This window comes from Pseudopipra pipra, chromosome 2 (genome assembly GCF_036250125.1).
Source record: "Pseudopipra pipra isolate bDixPip1 chromosome 2, bDixPip1.hap1, whole genome shotgun sequence".
Taxonomy (NCBI): Eukaryota; Metazoa; Chordata; class Aves; order Passeriformes; family Pipridae; genus Pseudopipra; species Pseudopipra pipra.
In genome coordinates, this window is record NC_087550.1 from 45,029,450 (window position 1) to 45,049,184 (window position 19,735).

Here is a 19,735-nt window from a genome sequence, read left to right on the forward strand (position 1 = left end):
GCTCTGGATTCAGAGGCCATGCTCCCTGACAGCCCAGCTGTGCTAAGGAACATGGAGGTCAGGGAGGTGATTTGAAACAGCGAGCAGGGCTTCACCAAGGGCGAGCCCCGCCTAATCAACCTAGTGGCCTTCTATGATGGAGTGACTACATCAGTGGACAACAGAAAGGCTAAAGGTGTCATTGATCTGGACTTCTTTAAGGCCTTTGGCACAGTCCATTCACAGCATCCTTCTCTCTGAATTGGAGAGATAATGAATTTAATGGGTAGATTGTTCAGTGGATGAGGAATTGGCTGGCTGGTCATATCCAAAGGGGAGTGGTCAACAGCTGAATGTCCTGATGGAGAGTGGTGAAAAGTGGTGTCCCTCAGCATCTGTATTGGGACTAGACTGCTTAATATCTTCATCAGTGACACAGACAGTGGGACCCAAGTGCACTCTTAGCAAGTTTGCAGATGCCACTAAGCTGAGCAGTGTGGTTGACACACCGAGGGACCTGGATGAGCTCAAGAAGTGGGCCCATGGGAACCTCATGAGGTTCAACAAGGCCAAGTGCAAGGTCATGCACCTGGGTTGGGGCAACCCTCAGTATCAATACTGGCTGCAGGATGAAGGGATTCAGAGCAGCCCTTCCAAGAAGGACTTAAGGGTGCTGGTGAATCAGAGGCTGGACACGAGCCGGCAATGTGTCCTTGCAGCCTGGAAAACCAATTGTATCCTGGGCTGCATCAAAAGCAGTGTGGCCAGCAGGTCAAGGGAGATTATTCTGCCCTTCTACTCTGCCCTCATGAGATGCCCCTGGAGTGCTGTGTCCAGTTCTGGAGTCTTCAGTACAGGAAAGTTGCGGACCTGTTGGAGTGGGTCAGAAGAGGGCCACGAGAATTAAGGTTGTTCAGCCTGGAGAAGGCTCCAAGGAGACCTTATTGCAGCCTTTCAGTACTTAAAAGGGGCTTATAAGAAAGATGGTGACAAACTTTTTAGCAGGGCCCCTGTTGCAATAGGACAAGGGGTATTGGTTTTAAAATAAAGGAATGTAGATTCAGACTGGATATTAGAATGACATTTTTTAAAAATTATGGTGAAACACTGGAACAGGTTGCCCAGAGAGGTGATAGATGCCCAATGGCTGGAAGGATTCAGGGTCAGGTTGGATGTGACTCTGAACAACCTGATGTAGTTGAAGATGCCCCTGCTCATTGCAAAGATGTTGGACTAGATGACCTTTAAAGGTCCCTTCCAACCCAAACTAATCTATGATTCTATGAAATAGATTTATTTCAGAAGCATTGTAATACAGCCTTGGTTCAGTAAGGGGAATACAGGTAACAGTGGCAATAGAAAAACATGCTAGGCAATCAGGAGAAGAGGTCTCCCTCCTGTTGGCTGTGGCAGTGCTTCCCAGGATGCCACTGTAGGGCAAGGGTGGGTGAGGCACTGGGCTGGCACTGCACACACCAGCAGAGTTTCTGCTCAGTCAAGGGGCTGGGGGAGCCAAACTGAGTCTGACCTGCCAGCAAAGAGCTCACAGCTGCAGTACGTGGGGTAGGGTAGGCAGCCTAACTACGCGGAAGGAGGAGAGCAGGTTCAAACCATCCCACAACTGCTCTCATTTGCTTTAAGTGCTTTATCATGAAGGGTTGCTGGCAAGGGCCTGGGTCAATGGAAAAACAAAGTCAAAGTTGCAATGGGGCTGGCCTGAGAATAAGAGTGAAGGATGCAGGAGAGTGTGCAGTGGGGCTGGAGTCAAGGGCTGCAATGTATAACAGTAATAGAGTCCAGCAGACACTGCTGCTGCACCTGTAGGTGGTCAGGGCTCCTGCCTATTTGAAAGGAAAGCAAGACAAGAGGGTGGAAGGGGATGCAGAGAATTTGCAAGAGAGCTTTTCCAGAGGCTCTGATTAATTGGCACCACAACAAATTTAAGCAGTCTCCACCTCAGGCATAACAAAGGAGAAATCACAGGGTGGGGAGCTGCAGCAGGGATGGGCAGAAACAATTAAGCCAGCTGCCATCAGAGAAAACTGGCTGAACTACCATAGGATAATGGTGGTGCCAGTACAGTACAAACTGCCGGTCACCAGTGGGTCAGAGATTTGGGGGAATGGTGACACCCTCTCCTCGGGGCCATAGCTGCAGTGCAGGAGCAAGGGCAGGTGCAGAGAATGTATAGGAGCAGTTCTGAGCAGCCCCACACAGCTTGGGAAGACAGAGGAAGTTGGAAACCAAGAAAAGCAGCTTGGCTTTTCTCTGCAGAAAGGGTTAAGTATCATCCTGCTAAACACAGCTGCCTCCCCTGCCCTGGCCACAAAGTGCAGCAGTGGGAAGTTGACTTGGAGAAACAAATCACTAAAGCTGCCATTTCATCAGAATGCCATCTACTAGGAATAAAGAGGGCACTGATAGTGTCAGGGACTTCTCCTTGGCAGTAAACAGAAGTCAGGGGATATTTCAGATAAAGGTGAGTGTCCATAATTAGGATTGCACACCGTGTGAGAAGAAATATTCCAGCCAAACACATCAATCACAACTGGTCTTCCCTGCTGAGCCAATCAGTGACTTAGCGCTAGTGAAGCCTTGGATCAGCTCTGGCTTTTTGATTTACAGCTGCCCTTGGCGTAAATTGGACAGGGATTGGCACATTTGTTCCCAACCTATCTGGCTGCCAGGACACAGCAGCAACAGGGCAGAGTTGCCAGACTGCACCTTACCCAGTCCTGCTACCACACAGGAATCATTAAACCAACCTAAACTCATTTACAGCATGGCCACACACATAGTTGTGCTGGCCTACAAAGGATGACCATTTCTTCATTGAGACTTTGCCTACTTATCCAGGCTGAAAAGAACAACAGACACAGAACTCAGGTTCTAGAAAAAGCTAACTGCTGGAATGAAACCCAGTGTTTGAAAACTTGTAAGCAGGAAAACCCCCCACCATATAGAGAGCTGCTTTCATATCCCCATTTGGGGTTTTGCAGGCCTTTGCTTTAGCATAGACCAAGAAAAAGTAACCCCTTCTCCCATTTGAGGGAAACATATCTACGTTAAGGTGTTTTGCAGGTTTACTGGCATTCAGCATGGGGCTATTTCAATTTAATCACTAAAAGTGGTGAGACATGATCAAGCATAATTATTAACTGATCTCCATTCATACTCAGTATATGGTATGTGATTCAGAGCACATAGCTCAAGTCTCAAGTTGTTCCATGAAACACAGCTCTAGAGCAGAAGTAGCTGTGTCTCCACACTCTGAAAACACCACGACACTTGTGCCCCTCAGGATGACTGGAGGGGGATCCAGTGAGGTACAGCCTGAGCATCCACCTTCCTGACCCTAAGGAAGCAGCTTCATAAGTCTGTAGAGAGAACAATACACACTAATACACAGTTTTGTGTATACTTTTTCCTCAAGCTTGCTGGTGGACACATTCAGAAGACTAGCAGCAATTTCTTTTCACAACAGCGATTAAAAAGGAAAATGTGCTGTGAAGGCAGGAAAGATCAGGAGTTTGCCAGCAGAAGAGACTAGATAAATGACAGGGCTCAGCTCAGGCCCTCATGCAGGGACAGAGCTGACTCTAGGTATTTTCTCCCTCCTATTGCTTGCACCTGCTCCCTGTTAGGATTTCACTAGTCACAGATAAACCAGCCAAGCCACCCAAACCCACTTACAGCATGGACACACACAGAGCTGTGCCAGCAGGTGTCCTAAGGATACCTGTTCTTTCTTATGCTCCTTGGAAGAGTAGTTCCATTGTACAAAAACAATGAGGCTAATCCATTTGTACTAGTGTAGGGAAAAAAGAAAAGTAATTCTAGCAAGGTCAGTGGTGAGAAGTGACCCAAAACAGGAAACACACAAAACAATATAGTTACGGTCTTGCGCTGCATGCACCTCTTCCACCTTCAGGTTCCCCTGCCTGCAACAGCATACCCCTCCCACAAACACATACTGCCATGCACTTGAGAGTTACCAGTGTATCTTCACTGGAGTATGGACAACAGAATTAGGGCATCAATGCTCTAGATGGGAATGAGGGGTGTGCAGGGGCTATGTTTGGATGTAGAGTCCCTACTTGAAAAAGTTCCATAAGTTCCTACTGAACATCTCACTAGCATTCACATATAGACTCTCACTTCACTGAGAAAGGTTGAAGTGTTTGCCTTTTATTCAGAAAACTTGCCCCATTTCCAGTAATACTTTCCCATGTCCTTGAAACCAGATAGCCTCTAGTCTCAGAACAGCACCATCAGTCAAGTACAAAAAAAGCAGAACAAATCAAAACCAAAAAAGTTCCATGATGTGATATAGCATAAACACATACAGCTAATACATTAGAGAAATAAACATCTACATTAAGTTATGTAAGTTGCTATAAAACTGGCAGTATGCAATTAAAAGATCAGCAAGATTACCAGGTCTGCTAGATGTTTAAAGCAAGCCTACATAGGCTGTATCTATATTCTCATGCTGATTTTAGGCATGACTTTGCACTCAGGATCTAGCTACCTTTCATACAACTTCCTCTACAGCCATCAGTGTGTATGCAAGCATCTCAAACTACCTGGCCAGACTCAAGCAGCACTTGCAAAGCTGTAAAGATGTACCCTATTGCTGTCTCCTCCATATGAACATGGTGTTACAGGGTTCATCTGCATATGCCTGGTTAAGAAACAAAACACAATCAGTTGCATACTATAACACCTTAAGTAACATGGAATCTTAGATTTTAGAAAAATATTTTAATTGTCAGTTCACAAGTAAAAACTATCACTATTACAAAACATCTTTTAATACTAGAATACCTAGCTTGGAACGAATTTTGTTCTTATTGCTGTTGCATTTAGTTTTCATGGGTCAGCATGAAGGTAAGTGGTGGGCTTCCCACTTGTCAGTCAGCTTGTAAGGGTACTCATAGGAAAGTGTACTTTCCTATTTAATCCTCACGGAATTTTCACATGTTTAGGCTTCCCTGACTTTTTCCAGACATTTACATACTTTACATCTGATACTACACATCAAAGTCTCACCCAACTGTGTTTCATGTAACAAATTTCATTTGCAGCCTCTAAATAAAACATTCACTCCAAAAAGAGTGAGCATCAGCACTGACACCACCTTAGCTACTTGAAAACCCTATAACTGTGTTCTGACAGCTATCAGATATCAACTCATTCATTTCATTTTGTTTGGTTTCTTCCTTATTCTCATGGTTGGGTTGCTGTTTTGAATTTCCAGCTTTTTTAGACCTTCTGAGGAAAAACTTTGTCAGTAAGTAACATAATTCAGCCACATTTAACAGAATGCAAATGCTGGACACAGCAATCATGAAAATAGTAAACACTGTCTTTTCAGTAGGTCGAGAGACAAAGCAGTCTACTGTGTTGGGGCAGGGCCAAGCACTACATTTCATCAAGCGAGGCATTCGGAACCCATCATACATGAAATAAAACGCATACATGAAGACAGCTTCAAAAATCAGTCTGAAAAAGATGCTGCTGGTGTACGTCCACCACAAGGAGCCCTCAATACGAAACCTCTGTCTTCGGATTTCTTCAATGTCCTTGTATTCGCATTTCTGGTCTCCCTTTCTGAACTGCCTTTTCTTCTCGTGCCTCCTGTAGGCCACGTGCATGGCCACCAGCAGTGCAGGTGTGGAGACAAAGATCAGCTGCAGGGCCCAGAGTCTGATGTGAGAGATGGGGAAAAAGTGGTCATAGCATACATTTCTGCAGCCAGGCTGAAGTGTGTTGCAGACAAAGTCATCTTGTTCATCTCCCCAGACTCTCTCTGCAGCCACAACCAGGATCATGATACGGAAGATGAATAGGACTGTGAGCCATATCTTCCCGATACTGGTGGAGTGCTTATTTACACCTCCCAAAATGGTATGCAGAGCTCCCCAATCCATTGTCTTGTTTCAATCCTCTGACCTAAGACAAGACAAATAAACAAAACTAAGATTAATCAAGACAGGAAACAAATACCATCAAGCATGTAGTTTAAAATAAAGGCAATATCATAATTGTACCATACCCATGTGGTAACATTTTGATGCAGTGGGCTTGCCTACAACTAGTCATAAATAATAATCTAATCACATATCAGCAGGTAATAATTCATTACTTGATTATACACATGGCACCACATTCATTTGGCTTCTAGGTGTATTAGCCAATGCCACATTAAGTAGGAAAAGCAGATGGGAACCTGATGAACACAGCCTTAAATCAAAAGATACAACTTCTAGCAGCTGGATAACAGTTACAAAATAACAGAAGATATCAGCCAGAAGTAAGGTAGATGTTATGTTAAAAAGTAACATGTTAGACAGATACAATTCCCATATAAATCAAGGCAGATTGGTCTATCCTTAGCTTAGAGTGTAAATAATGTTCAGATGAGTACATTCCAGCAATAAAGACAGACCTTGAGTAACTCCTGCTGATACTCTGCACCTTCCATGAGGTCTAGATAACCTGCATTCATCAATCTAAAAAATGTGACTGTATTCTTAGTTGAAGCAAATTCCACAATAGCTTGAGACCATGAAGGTAATGTCTTGGTCATTATCCATCTTGAGTTGGATGTTTAAAATCAATGCTTAAAGATTCATACCAAAATTGCTTTCTCTCCACTAACTACAAAAAGGGCATAGGGTAACTAGACAAAGACTCCTTCACTGTCAATGCCTGTCAGGTTATTTTCTCCCCCCGCCCCCTCTTAACACAGACTGCATTACTCCTAGATTAGCAAAGACATTTCAGAGGCTGGTAGAGTACTAAAATCAACATTTTAAGAGTTCAGACAGGTCAGCAGTAGCTCAGAGACTTTTCAACAGAAGCATATAGATTCCAGTGGGTGAGTTTAAAAGTACTATGACTGTAATTCACAGCGACAATTCAGAGACATTTCATTTCAGCCCACCTCCCCTGCTCTGCATCAGATGGATTTACAGAAAGTTAGTTTGTTAGTTTCTCAGTATTCAAGAATCAGCCAGGACCCTCCAGGAGTGCTCACAGATCTCTTGGCTCTGAAATTCCTCATGAAGGTTTTTATTTCACAGCTTCATTAATTTGTTTGCATCTCAGAGACCATATTTCTTTGGCATTTACAGCACAAGGCACCAATAAGCAAAATCACGTTTTCTAAGTTTCTAGAACAGAGCAGCTACTGGCACAAAGGCCATCATATCTATCACAAGATGATCGCATTGCGTGAGGAAGAAAATTACGACAGTTCTTGCAGTTGTCTTCCATGTCACACTCCCTTCTGAGTAATGTCAAAAGCCTTCCTGGTTTACAGTGAGTTTATATATCATCAGTAGGTCACGTACAATTATACAGAGCATCAGTCAAAGTACACAACAGCCCAGAGAAAATGAGGGCACTTAATTGTTACATTAGATAATGCAACAGTATCTTTTCCTTGAGTTACTGGAATAAAAGTGTGATGTCCCTTCACAAGTTCCATAAACTACATTTTCCTCAGATCCTGCTGGTTGACCGTGTGGCGTTATACTCCAGGACATAAAAACCAGTTGTTCTATCTTCTTCTCCCTGCCTGTCAACCACCTTCTTACAGCGTGAAAAGGCTGAGAAGTGGAACCTGCGTATTCCCTCCTCATAAGCCCTGTTTCTTAGCTTCACCTCTCACCGCACACCCAATACCGCTCCCCTTTTGTTACAACTTCACATGGATTTGTTTCCTCCTTCCTGTCTCTCTGTGCAGAAGGAGGTTCAAAATACGAGTGCCCCAGTGTGTAGTTAGTTAGCTCAAGAGACTTCTCTACCCCTGTTTGCTCCTGAGGTCACAGTGCAGTTCATCTCCTGTGACTCTGTGAAGGTGCATTATAAACCAGGTGACTTAAGTTCAGAAGTTATTCCCAGGACTAGTACGTTTTGCTTGTTTTTTAAACCTGATCCATTTCACTAACCTGCTCTACAGCACAGACCCACAGAGCATCTGAAAAGGCAGCTTTGTTAAAAAAAACAGGCTGCAAATTGTAGAGCAGAATGAGCAGTCAGTGGGGAAGAGGGGTTGGCAAAGCTTTAGTGCTGAGGACAATACACACTTTTCATCTGACTTGCTCCATCTCCTTTGAGAGTACATTGTGCTTGTTAAGCCAAAACACTGTGCTTCAATTCTAGCAAAGGCATGTCCGCATCTATATCAATGAAGAGAAAGCCACCACACTTTGAAGAAACAGTCTTTTGCCCTGAGTCTCCTAGTGAGATTTCCCCTCCCTTCCAAAGAAAGCCTTTGTCTTTCACCTGTGCCCAAACAGTCGCCCCTTCAGACTTCCCACACACCTTTTCAAGTCTTCCAGCTATCTCTTCAGCTCCTCCTGCCACCATCCACTGTTCTTCCCGCTGCTTGCCGAGGTAGTCACCAACCTTTGCCCCTTCTTGCTTATGACCTCTGAGGCTTGTTTTGACACTGGTGGAGAGTCACATGACTTCTGGAAACACTCCAGAGTGCTACAGGCACTGATCAGATACCAGTGAAGTCTCACTATCTGCTCCCTGAAGGGTGGCACAATTATAATTGTAGGGCTGTATTCAGGCAGTCTGAATTCCAACCAACAGTGTTTCCTACCAGCTGGCTTTAAACAGTTCTCCTCAATGCAATTTAGAGGATTCCAACAAAAGTAATTCAGAGACTGCCAAACTGTCCACCTCTCTCCAATAAAAAGACACAGTGATCCAAGCAGAATTTAAGTTAACCAAGTATGGCCCTCCAAACCATTAACCCATCAGTGCAGATCACTCCAGCTAAACATCCCATTTGGACTATCTGTACTGATGTGATGGCTCATTTACTCCTAACTCAAAAGCTAGGATGTGGATCAAAGGTTATCTTTCTTCCAGGTACTTGTTTTATTTTTTACTAGCAAGTAAAATGTTAACTGCCTTGCTGACCAAAGGAGAAGAAAGCAGGAAAATTACATCCCTTTAATGGGTTGATAACTCTTATTTTTATAGAGCCAGTCCAGATAATATTTCTATGGGAGCAAATCCTGCCAAATGCCTACAGAAATAACAGTATGCAGACAGTCAAGGACTTACTCAGTTTGCTGGTCTTAGACGTACAGCACAGTACAAGAACACATTTAAGATATGAAAGCTTAGGTGGATTTTTGGGGAGAAAATGTAAAGTAGGAATGAGGATAGGGATTGGTTATAAAGAAAGAAGCTGGGAAAACAGGCGATACTTGAACTTAGTGAGGTTGAGTAACTAAGCATTTAGAATCCTTTCTAACATGGGAGTATATTAAGTGTTAAATTTTCCTTCAAAAAATTGCAACTGGGCATGAAAATAAAGCCTTTCCAAGCCTCAGCTTGGAACAGATCCTTGTTCTACTACCAGTGGCACCTTCTGTTTTATTTCAACAACTAGAGGACCACAGAAGTATATGGCTGTTCCAGTAGGAGTTAAAAACACCCAAAGAAGATCACCATGCTCCACTGAAAAGTTAAGTTACACGGGAAATGGTTCTATACAATCACACAACAGAGTCACATAAGTAGGTGTTTCATTTGGGGTTTTATTTTGTTGTTAGTTTGGGTTTTTTTCCACTAGTAAGCTAGGCAGCAGCAAGAGAAGAACTACAGCTTAACTATTTCTGTAGTTCTACAGCTTCTGGGCAGTATTTTGAGCTGTGTGCTGCCATGGCTAGACTGCCTTCTACTTTAAAGCTAGCTCCTGTAAGCCTATATTAAACCACAATCACAGCAAGCTGAATACACCCAGTGAAAATCCCTGCAATTCACAAAACAGAGGACAATTATCACTGAGCTCCCATGTTTATGAGTACAGCTAGCTTGTTAACAGACACTTCCCACCCCCACCCCCCTTAAAGACTGTTATACTAGGAAATCATTAGTCAGTGGCTAAATCCACAACTAGAATACAGGGAAAGTAAAAAAACCAACACAAGATACATCTCTTTCACATACACATATGGTGCTGGCTGCTACAGGATATTATCAAGCAAAAAAATTAGTAATTAGCAAGTATTACAATATTTGGTTATGCTGTAGGAATATCCAGGAGTCCCATTAAAGAAGAGGTCCACAGAATCCTTATGCATAAATTCAGAGCACGAGTATACTCTTCTCCCCACAGCTACAATTTGGATACCGATTTACTTACTCTACTGGATTTACACAGAAACTTAGAGGGTGTTCAGCATGACTCCACTTCTAACAGAATTTTAGTGCAGAGTGTACCAGGAGTTACCAGTTTGGTGTGACATTCCACCCCTTTCGGCAGCCCCTCCAGATGCTGATACAAGATCAGCAATCTGCCAAATCAAAAGTCACTTTGTCCCATGTGGGAATGTGTTAACCAAGACAGTCTTTAAGCAAAAAAGCACTGGTCTCAAGTGTCACTTTCCAGCCCCCAAGATGGGGACAAAGATAACTCAGATGCCTAAGAGTGGCAGTTCTAATACAGAATTTTTGCCATAGAAAACATTTAGAATATCTAGACTATCAGAGGCAAAATCATTACCAAATTTATTTTATGACCCAATTTGAAATAAGAAGTATTGCTGCACGCTGAGGTCCAGCACACATTCAAAAATGCTTCTGAGACAGCATTTCCTTCAGGTCTTCATCTCAACAATCACACTGGGAGCACTGACTCACATAGGGGCTGATAACCAGCATCAAGGTGTCCTAGAGCTGTATATGCTGTTTCATTACCCAGATTTGAAGAACATTCAAATCTGGATTTCAGTAGTTTTGCAGCAGCATACCTCCACCCTGCCAACCTGGCATCCAGTTTACAGCAAGTACTTAAATGTTAGGGTGTAGATTTTGTTATTCTGATTACTGAGTTAGTTTTGGTGCTATACCACAACAGCAGCATTGCCAAGACCAAAGCAAGGAAGCTTCTAATAAATACAGATTAACATCTTCCAAAGGCGGCATCTTTTTGTTTCATCAAGAAAGGCTGGTATGCAGGCTTCAGCAGCTACTTGCTAACTTGCTCAGACTTCCTAACTAATCTGTCAGTCTGCCCCGTGCCTCAGTTTCCCAGACATTACACTAGCAATAACCATCTCACAGGGCTGTTCTGAAATGCTCCACTGCAATTACAAGCTTCACAGGCTGAGTGGACCAAGAGAGATAAGTACCATCTCAAAGCTGGAAGCACAGAGCTTGAATTCAATCATCCAGGATATTTCTGATACCTGGAAAAGAATGCAACTCCCTGCATTGCTGTAGCTTTAAAGCAGAGTTCAAAATGCAGACAAAGCTTTGAACTTTGACTTTGGCAACCAAAATCCTTTAATAGGCAGCTTGCAGGTATTCTAATTTTACAGCAGTGTATATAAAAACTTCAAGAAGCATGCAGCTGGAAGGCTCTGAAATATCAACAACTTTACTTCTTTCCTAAAAAGCTGAATAAAGATCAAAAGAGAAGTCTAACAATCACAAAAGCCTGTGCAATTCTCTCTAGTAGCTCTTAAACTTTGTTCTGAACACCTATCTCCAGATCAGAGTGGAAACTGGAGAGCAGAAGAGCTGTGACAGAGGGATTTTAGTATATCTGATTTGACACAAGAACAGGCAAAGACTAATCAGGAACAGGAAACCCGACAGTTGCAGGCCTGAACACTGCAAGCATTGTTCTGTCATTCTACTCAAGTTTATGGAAACAGGAGGCATTCTTTGCCCTACTTAAATTCAGTGTGAAACCCAGAGAAACTCAACAGACTAGGACCCAATATGTATGTAGTTAAATGTTATAAAAAAAATTGCATTAGTTAAATATCAACACCATTAAGGGTTCAGTTCTACCCACAATAACCCCCTGATGACTGTCCCATATTCATGCCCTCACATATGTTTTAAGCCATTTTCCAAGAATGCTGGGAAATATCCATAGCTGTTTCAATAGCCTGCAACTGTAACTGGAGGATTACCATCTTCCAGAACATCCCTGCACAACATTCATTCCACTGGTACAAAACAGGAAATCAGAAGTGTCAGTCTCACTTGAAGGCATAACAAGACAGCACAAGTCCTATTAGAATTTAGCCCATCTCAGCCATTTTCCCCTGTAAATCTTTCCTTCAAAATGTGCTTAAAGCTTTTTGCTTTGGACAAAAACCAAATTCCCGTGGACTGTGTCTTAACTGATACAAGTGTCCTATTTCCCAAATTTTAAAGAAAGTTTTAGGGATACTGTGCCCTGCTCCCACTCATCAAAAGAACTTTTTAGTTATGACACTTATGTTGCTTTTTATTTTTTTTTAAAGCCTGTTACTTAATTCCTATTTCCTTTCCCCTACACCTAGGCAAAGGTCTACATCCCCTCTACAAATCTGCCCACTCCTGCTTCAAATGTAACATTTTCTATAAAGCTGGTAAGCCACTATCTTCTTTCACACACACAGAGAACTTGCACCCTTTCAGAAACACTAATTGAATTTATAAACATTAAGATTTTATACTGCAGTGCAGCTTCTCCTTGAGCATGTATTTTGTTATTTCATTCATCAAAAGACAAAAACAACTTTTTCCTTTTTAAAAGTCTATTACAGGAAGAAATGCTGGTAGGAGATAAGGAATAAAATTAGTTTTCAACATTCTTTTATCAACTAATAGGAGATGTGTTTCTCTTTTTCCACATTCCTTCTGTTTTGAGAGCATGTTATCTTGCCTCATATATCATCACTTCAAGCTTTTCCTTACACAAACTGGTGTTTAGCCAGGCAAGAGTCACAGTTCTCCTTTCAGATAACTCATCAGTCATCATTAAGTAACAATTAAAAGCAGTGAGGAACAGAACAAGAAAAAACATCAAAATTAGATTCGACCCATGTTCCTGTTTCATGCAGTCTCTGGTACCACTGCTTTCATTGGAACTGTTCACAAGAATCACCTTGTAAATGCACCCTCTTTACTCACAGGCAGCAACTGAGTTTATGCAATGACTGTTAGGAAGAACTTGTATATGTATCTCGAAGTGCTGCTATTTGTCCAACTACTGAGATAGTCTGCTTTACCTTTTCCCTTGTACAGTTACGTCTTTGCACAAAATAAATGAGGCTGCCAAAATAATCTACCGGGATTGTGCATCAAGGGATGCAAAACACCAACCCTGCCAGAGGCCTCAGAGGCCCCAGCTTCAGCATAGAGAGCTAGCCATGTCAGGACAGAATCAATTTCTCCAGAGAAATATTTTAATTCATGGGTTTTATTGTTCCATTCTTAAGCTCTGCAATGCGTAGTCCTACTGATTACGAGACTGACAGTTCTGGGGACTGTCTGAAGTCTCCCAAAAACACTGATGCACGAAGTAGAGATGTAACCTCATGGCTCTGCAAAACATGTTGGAAAGCCCACTTGGAAAACTACATTGCAATGCCTAGTTGACACAAGGAGGCACCTCCATTTACCAGGCTGAGGTTTGTCCCACCACTGCCTTGTTCTCCAAGCTACATCTAACACAATCACATCCCTCTGCCTACTGCCTTTTCTCTGGGGCTCTTCAAGGTCTGTAGCTGAGAAGCAGGCTTTTCAGGCTGAACAGTGGAGGCCAAGAGATATTAGAAATTACATAATTCCTTTAACAAAATCAAGGATAAAAATGTATTTTATTCTCCTCTTGACTCAATGTACAACGTACACATGCACATTGTGGTAATCTCTAAGAGAATCTGGGCCCAAACCCTCATATCATTTCATACAGGTCACAGCCAGTAAAATGCAATAAGTGATTGAAGTCATAAAAACTGGAGTTTAAAGGAGCATTCTTAAGAGAAAAGGCCACTTCCTTCTTTCAACCCTGTGCCTGTTCTCTTAAGAATATTTCCAGGCTACATGGTGAAAACTAATGGAGTACAAGACAAGAAAATAATTTCCTCTATTTGGGCGGGGGGGGGGGGTGGGTGGTGTTAATAAAAAGAAGAAGAAAAAAAAAAAAAAGATAGTTTCTTCAACACAAAGGATTCTGAAAATAATACCCAACCTAGGAAAGCCCAATGACGGGAAAAACAGTCATGCCCAGCATGCATAAGAACACACACAGCCACCAGCTACTGCCACAAGCTAGGCAAGCACACATGCCCTTACTCCAGCATATCCCCCGCATTTACTTAAGGGCTTGAGTACTCGTTCTTTGTGCAATCTTATCCAACCCTGATACTCAGAAATACTTTTATTTCTGACTCACATCTCTCATTTCCTATTCCCCCTGTAATTCTGAGGAATGTTTCCAGTGTGCGATCAGACACTCACAAGACCTGTCAGTTTTACTGATGCAAGCTGTTTACCTTCCCGCAGCTCTCTTAACATCTGTAGGCGTGTCGCAAATTACCTGTAATTGCAGGAGCCTTGATTTTGCTTGGTGTTTTAGCTGGTCGTACGTACTTCACATAACGCGCTTAGAGACAGCTGCTGGGAGGCGAATAAAAGACATCGTTAGAATTTAAGCGCGTAATTAACAGAGACATGAGCATTCCCAATTAAAACTGGTCTCGGGGTTCAAGCACTGCCCGTGACGCTTGAGCTCGGGAAGAGTACCCGAGAACTCCCGTGCCAAGGGAGGGTAAATCCTGTCAGGGACGGGGGGAGCCGCGCACACGCCGCCGCCGCGCCGGCCTCCGCTCCCTCTCCACGGCGGGCAGCGCCACCACAGCTCCCGGCTCCGCTACACCGGTGCCGGCCCCGCTCTGGAGCGCAACAAGTGTGGCGGCAGCTGTACGGGGGGAACCTGTACGCGGACACCTGCCCCGCCGCGCCCCCCGCCCCTTCCGCCGCCGGCGGCTGCGCCGCGGCCCGTCCCTCCCGCCCGCCGCGCCCCTCACCTGCCCCGGCGGTACTCACGGCTGCGGGGCGCGATCCGCCCCACCCGGGGCACCCGGCACCGCAGGCAGGCGGGCAGGCTGCGGGGCTCAGCGTGACTCTGTGGGTGCCTGCGGAGCGGCCAGTCCAAGTCTCGCCACCCCGGAGCTTTAAGGTCCTTCCCTGTTCACCTGCCGCCGCTTTTAACCCGCCCCTCTCCCGCCTCCGCCCGCGCCCTGCTCCTCCGGCCGCCCGCCCGCGGAGGCGGCTGTGGGGAACCCGGGGCGGGGCCAGGCCGGGCCGGGCGTCCATCCCCACCGCTGTGCCCCGGGAAGGGGCTTCTACGGCGAGCGGGGTTTTGAATGTGAGGAGGAAACAGCCAAAATAAAGGGTGGGGCGAACACCCCCTGTCGCTTCCCGGCGCCTAGGGGCTGGTTTGGGCTTGTAGGGGGAGAGCTTGTAGGGAGATCAAGGTAAGAGCAGGTATGTGGTTTTTTTCAGAGGAAGTGCATATCTATTTAAGATAAGAGTTTCGTGTTTCCATCTTGACAAATCCAGGTATTCAGAAGGGCCTTGGGACAGAAAAAAAAAGCAGGTCTTTTCTCCTGGAAATCATTAAAGAACTGCTGGCCAAACACAGAAGGACGAGCCAGTCGTTTCTGGCTTTTTGAGGTTTGTTTTCAAGTACGATTGAAATGCTACAGCAATGCCCTGCAGACTCGCAGGCTTTCACGGAGCTGCGGATATTTGTCGGTGCAAAGACCTATTTTGGAAAGTTTCCTGTTTCTAAGGAATACAGTTGCTGAGGAAACAATTTATCTTAGGTTCAAAAATCCCTGCCCAAAACTGCGTTTTCTGTCTTGCACACAGGCACATCAAACTAAATAAACGGTTTGTAAACCTCTGAACTAAATTTCCAAGGAAAATATACAGCACAACTGGAACAACAGGACATTTGCTTAGACTTCAAATGAAAAACGCGTTTGTTTGTGCTTGTTTAGAGTATAAGGGTTCGAATAAATAAAACAATTTCCAGCTAAATTTCCAGCCTTGTATTTCCACTTTCTAGAATACAAATAATTGATTTCATCTTCAGGAAAAAAACATAGAGATTTCTTGCACAAGCAATCTAATAATTGAAAGATAAGAAATCATCATCAGCTGTGGTTTAAATATTAGCCTCTGTGGTGCTCATCTTTCCTCTGCCACCCCTTCTTACCCCTGCACTTAGGTCTGTGGAACCTATGTGTTAGGACCATAGAAAAATTCATGTTGGAAGAGATCTGAGAAGGTCTCTAATCCAACCTTTTGGTCAAGCTGGATCCGGGACCATTCAACAGTTATACCCCATCCATGGGGAACCCAGCACTTGCAGCAGCTGAAATCAGTTCACTGCAGCAGCGGTAGGACCAGGCCCAAGGTATAAGATGTGACGATGACCTAGACAAGTAATAAATACCTGAGGCCTGAGTTTATCTGCATTCACTGACTTCCGAGGGAGTTGTGTGTTCAGATGACGTTCAAGGTTCATGTGTATGACGTGCATGAGGAAGAGAGGTGGCTCTGGACCCAGATTCACACCTGCACTTTGCAAAAGGGAAAGCCTATCTTCTAATGGAAGAAAAGCTTTAGATGAGACATCTGGAACTCATGTGTTTTTCCCTCTCCAGTCACCTTCCAACTTGATTCAGTGACCTTGAAAAAGTGAAATGTGTCATGCCAAGGTCAAAGTACTTTAAACATTTTCAGTAAGAGAAGTATTAGGAAAATAAAAGTCAAAATTGTAAGTCATGTGAAGAGCAGCTGAGGGAGCTGGGGGTGTTTAGCCTGAATAAAATGAGTCTTGGGGTGACCTTATTGCTCTCTACAAATACCTGAAAGGAGATTGTAGCAAGGTAGGGGTTGGTCCCTTTTCCTAGGCAACAACTGACAGGATGAGAGGACCTAGCCTCAAGCTGCACCAGTGGAGATTCAGGTTGGGATCAGGAAGAATTTCTTTACTGAAAGGGTGGTTAAACATTGGAACGAGGTGCCCAGGGACGTGTTGCAGTCACTATCCCTGGAAGCATTCAAGAAAAAGCTGGACATGACACTTAGTGTTATGGTTTAGTTGACAAAATGGTGTTCAGTCAAAGGTTGGACTCTATGACCTTGGAGGTCTTTTCCAACCTAAATGATTCTGTGATTCTATGAAAAGTTAGTGGAAACAAGACCCTATGGGTCTGACTGAAGGAGGTGAGCCACAGGCAGAGATACAGGATGGATCTCTCTGAGCTGCCTTGTATCAGGTCTTCACTGCACTGCCTTTGGGAGGATGTCACAGTTGGAGGCCAACACCTCCCAAGGCAGAAGCACATAGTTCTGGCAGCAAAGAAGAAGTCTTTAGTGATATTCTGTGTTTCAAAAATTAGATGATATCAAACTAGCTGGAAACACAGTGGGGAGCACCATGTACTCCTCTGCTAGGTAATTTTTTCATCTCTCATGTGTTTAGTGCTACTCCTCTGACCTGGTAGTGTCAGCATGCTCTTTGATTATAAATGATGATGCAAGGGATATTAGATAGAAAGAATGAGATGTGTCAGTGATGGAAATTTAAGGAGTAGGAGTCTTAGTTTTAATCACAGTGTTTTCTCTTTATGAGGATAAAATTAAATATTTAGTAATTGACTACCTAGTAAACAGAACTAAGCTGTACTTATTCCTTTACAGATGTTGAATGTTTTGTGTACTATTTACAAGCATATAAAAAGTACTGTTTAATAAACTTGTAAAATAAATAGACATGAATTGATTATTTTTGGATTATGACAGCCCCTTCTCCTGTAATAGCTGCAGCTGTGCACTATAATGCACATGAGTATATTTTGTTTGTTGACATAATTTAAAGCTAAAAAGGGAGAAGAAGGGGACGGATAAACATAGAATCCACCTATTATTGACATATAAACAAAGAGGAAAATGAAAGTTACAGGGTTCAGATAGATACCTTGCACAATAATGCAGATAGTGAAGAAACATCTTTAAAAATATTTTTTCTTTTGCAAATAAATAGAGATAGTTGTCACAACATGATATTAAGGACCAAGAATAGTTTTAGGTATAAAACCTAAATTCAGGATAAGGCCAGTCTCTTTGATAGTGCATTTCATCATCTATAGGGTCATAATCACAGACAAGGCTAACTATCCTGTAGACCATTTAAATCATGAGTACCCATTTGAAAATACTGACATAGGTCAAGTTTTCCTTCTGAGGACTAATAAACCAGAGTCTGACTAGAACTTTTGATTGAAATGTTAAACTAATTTGCATACATTTGATTAGACTGAAGATTTGTACAAAAGCAAATCCAACTTCTCACTCTTATTATTCAGAAGGGCCAAAAGAGGAGAAAAAACCAAACCCCAGGAAGTTTCTTTTCCATTTTTCCATGGCAGACGGCTCTAACACTGTGGTGCAGACTGGAAGCAGGAGGTTTTTCGTCTGGAAAATTTCTGGTTCCTTTCCAAACCTTCACATCTCTAATTAGACTCTCTTTGCCTTCTGACTATTGAGCAGTTCAGAGTGGGAGAAAGAAAATTAAGTCCAGTCCTTCAGTGTAAAACTGTTGTGCTGGTCTCAAAGTGCACACTGTCCTGGGGCACATTTATTAGGGGACAACAGGTGTACATGTGGTATTGTTAATATATACTAAGTCTTGGATCAAGCCCCATCTTTGTTGTATGCTGCTCAGGAAGCTGTTCTTCTTCAGCTTTTATTTTCAGTTTAATTTACTGGTCATCATTCCTACAGGGATGGTGTTGGCCCCGATTTACATACTCTGGGCAAATCCCAGGAACTTATCTGGCCAGAAATAACACCTAAAGAGTCATTTCCTTTTCAGTATAATTACTTTAATGATAATGTGTAGTATGATAAAGGTTACCCATGTAACGTCACTGTTTATTATTCATTACAGCTCCTCAAGCATTTGTGCTGCCTTGAAAAGCACACTGCCTTGTTTTCCCACCTGCAAGGGCCTTACAGGTGCTCTTAGAGAACAATTGGGATTTTGCTTCCCTCAACTAGTGGGCAGATGGCTGTCTGCCTTATCTTTTTGGCCTCAGGTTGTCCTCATCAATCAGACCTTCCCTTTTTTACTTTTAGTTAATTGATATGCATGAAATATCCCAAGAGAAACATACCGGGTGCTTTCCTGCTAAGATAACTGGGTGATCTTAGTTATGTTCCCTGCTTGTGGAGATAGAAGGAACAGGAAAGAACAAAAAAACAAATTAAAAAAAATAAATTAAAAAACCCCATCTGAACTCCAAATGATATGGGGAACCAACAAAAGGGGATGAAAATGGTTCCTAGCACTTCCAGTACATGAACCAACCTGTCTCACAACAACCCATAGAATTTACACTTTTTACCTCAAAATGGACATAGGCAGCTGTTTCAGTACACTGCCGTGCTCTTCCAGGATGCCATTGGAAAGCATACCTCTCCTGCATGCTAGTTAGGGTAGACTAAGTCATCGTCAGGCACCCATCAAAGCTTCTCATTTTCTTAAGATGACAGCTCCGGATATCCACCATCAGCTCGATTTGAAAGGCAGAGCTTTCTTCATCCTTAGGCAGCCCAGTAATTTCTGCAACACTATTGCTAATTTGAAAGCTGACAGTTTCCATCTCCCCACCCCTTTGGTTTATTACAAATATTTCATCAGACCAGCTGTAGTCTACCGTGTCCTTCTTTGCTGTGGGCAAAGGGCGACAAGAAAGGCTGTCAGCGGTGGTGCTCAGTTGCTGTGGTGATGTTTCCCCTGGAGCAGGCAGCTGCATCAAGTCCCCCGCTCTGGTGGCACCTAGCCCAGGCTCCTGATGGACCCACAGACGCTTCCAGCTGATTTAATTGGTTCATTTCTCCCTGGTTTGATGTAATAAGT

The 19,735-nt window shown here is 43.4% G+C and overlaps 1 protein-coding gene across 8 annotated transcripts; it reads right to left on the reverse strand.

Moving 5' to 3' along the window:
• Positions 1–4,146: 4,146 nt before the first annotated feature.
• LOC135409577 (gap junction beta-6 protein) lies at positions 4,147–15,123 on the reverse strand. 8 transcript variants are annotated; one of them, XM_064645313.1, is made up of 4 exons: positions 14,845–15,123; positions 14,336–14,412; positions 11,067–11,201; positions 4,147–5,934 (listed from the first exon to the last, which is right to left on the reverse strand). In XM_064645313.1, the coding sequence occupies exon 4, from the start codon at positions 5,910–5,912 to the stop codon at positions 5,121–5,123; it is 792 nt and encodes a 263-aa protein (XP_064501383.1). In that variant the 5' UTR covers positions 5,913–5,934; positions 11,067–11,201; positions 14,336–14,412; positions 14,845–15,123; the 3' UTR covers positions 4,147–5,120. The 8 variants fall into 8 exon arrangements, with proteins under 8 accessions (XP_064501383.1, XP_064501376.1, XP_064501377.1 ...); XM_064645306.1 differs by lacking the exon at positions 11,067–11,201 and having other exon boundaries at positions 14,845–15,118; XM_064645307.1 differs by lacking the exon at positions 11,067–11,201 and having other exon boundaries at positions 14,336–14,415; positions 14,845–15,118.
• Positions 15,124–19,735: the final 4,612 nt, after the last annotated feature.

Coding starts and splice junctions, on each gene's coding strand:
- LOC135409577 (XM_064645313.1), bottom strand. CDS start 5,912: ATGGATTGGGGAGCTCTGCATACCATTTTGGGAGGTGTAAATAAGCAC.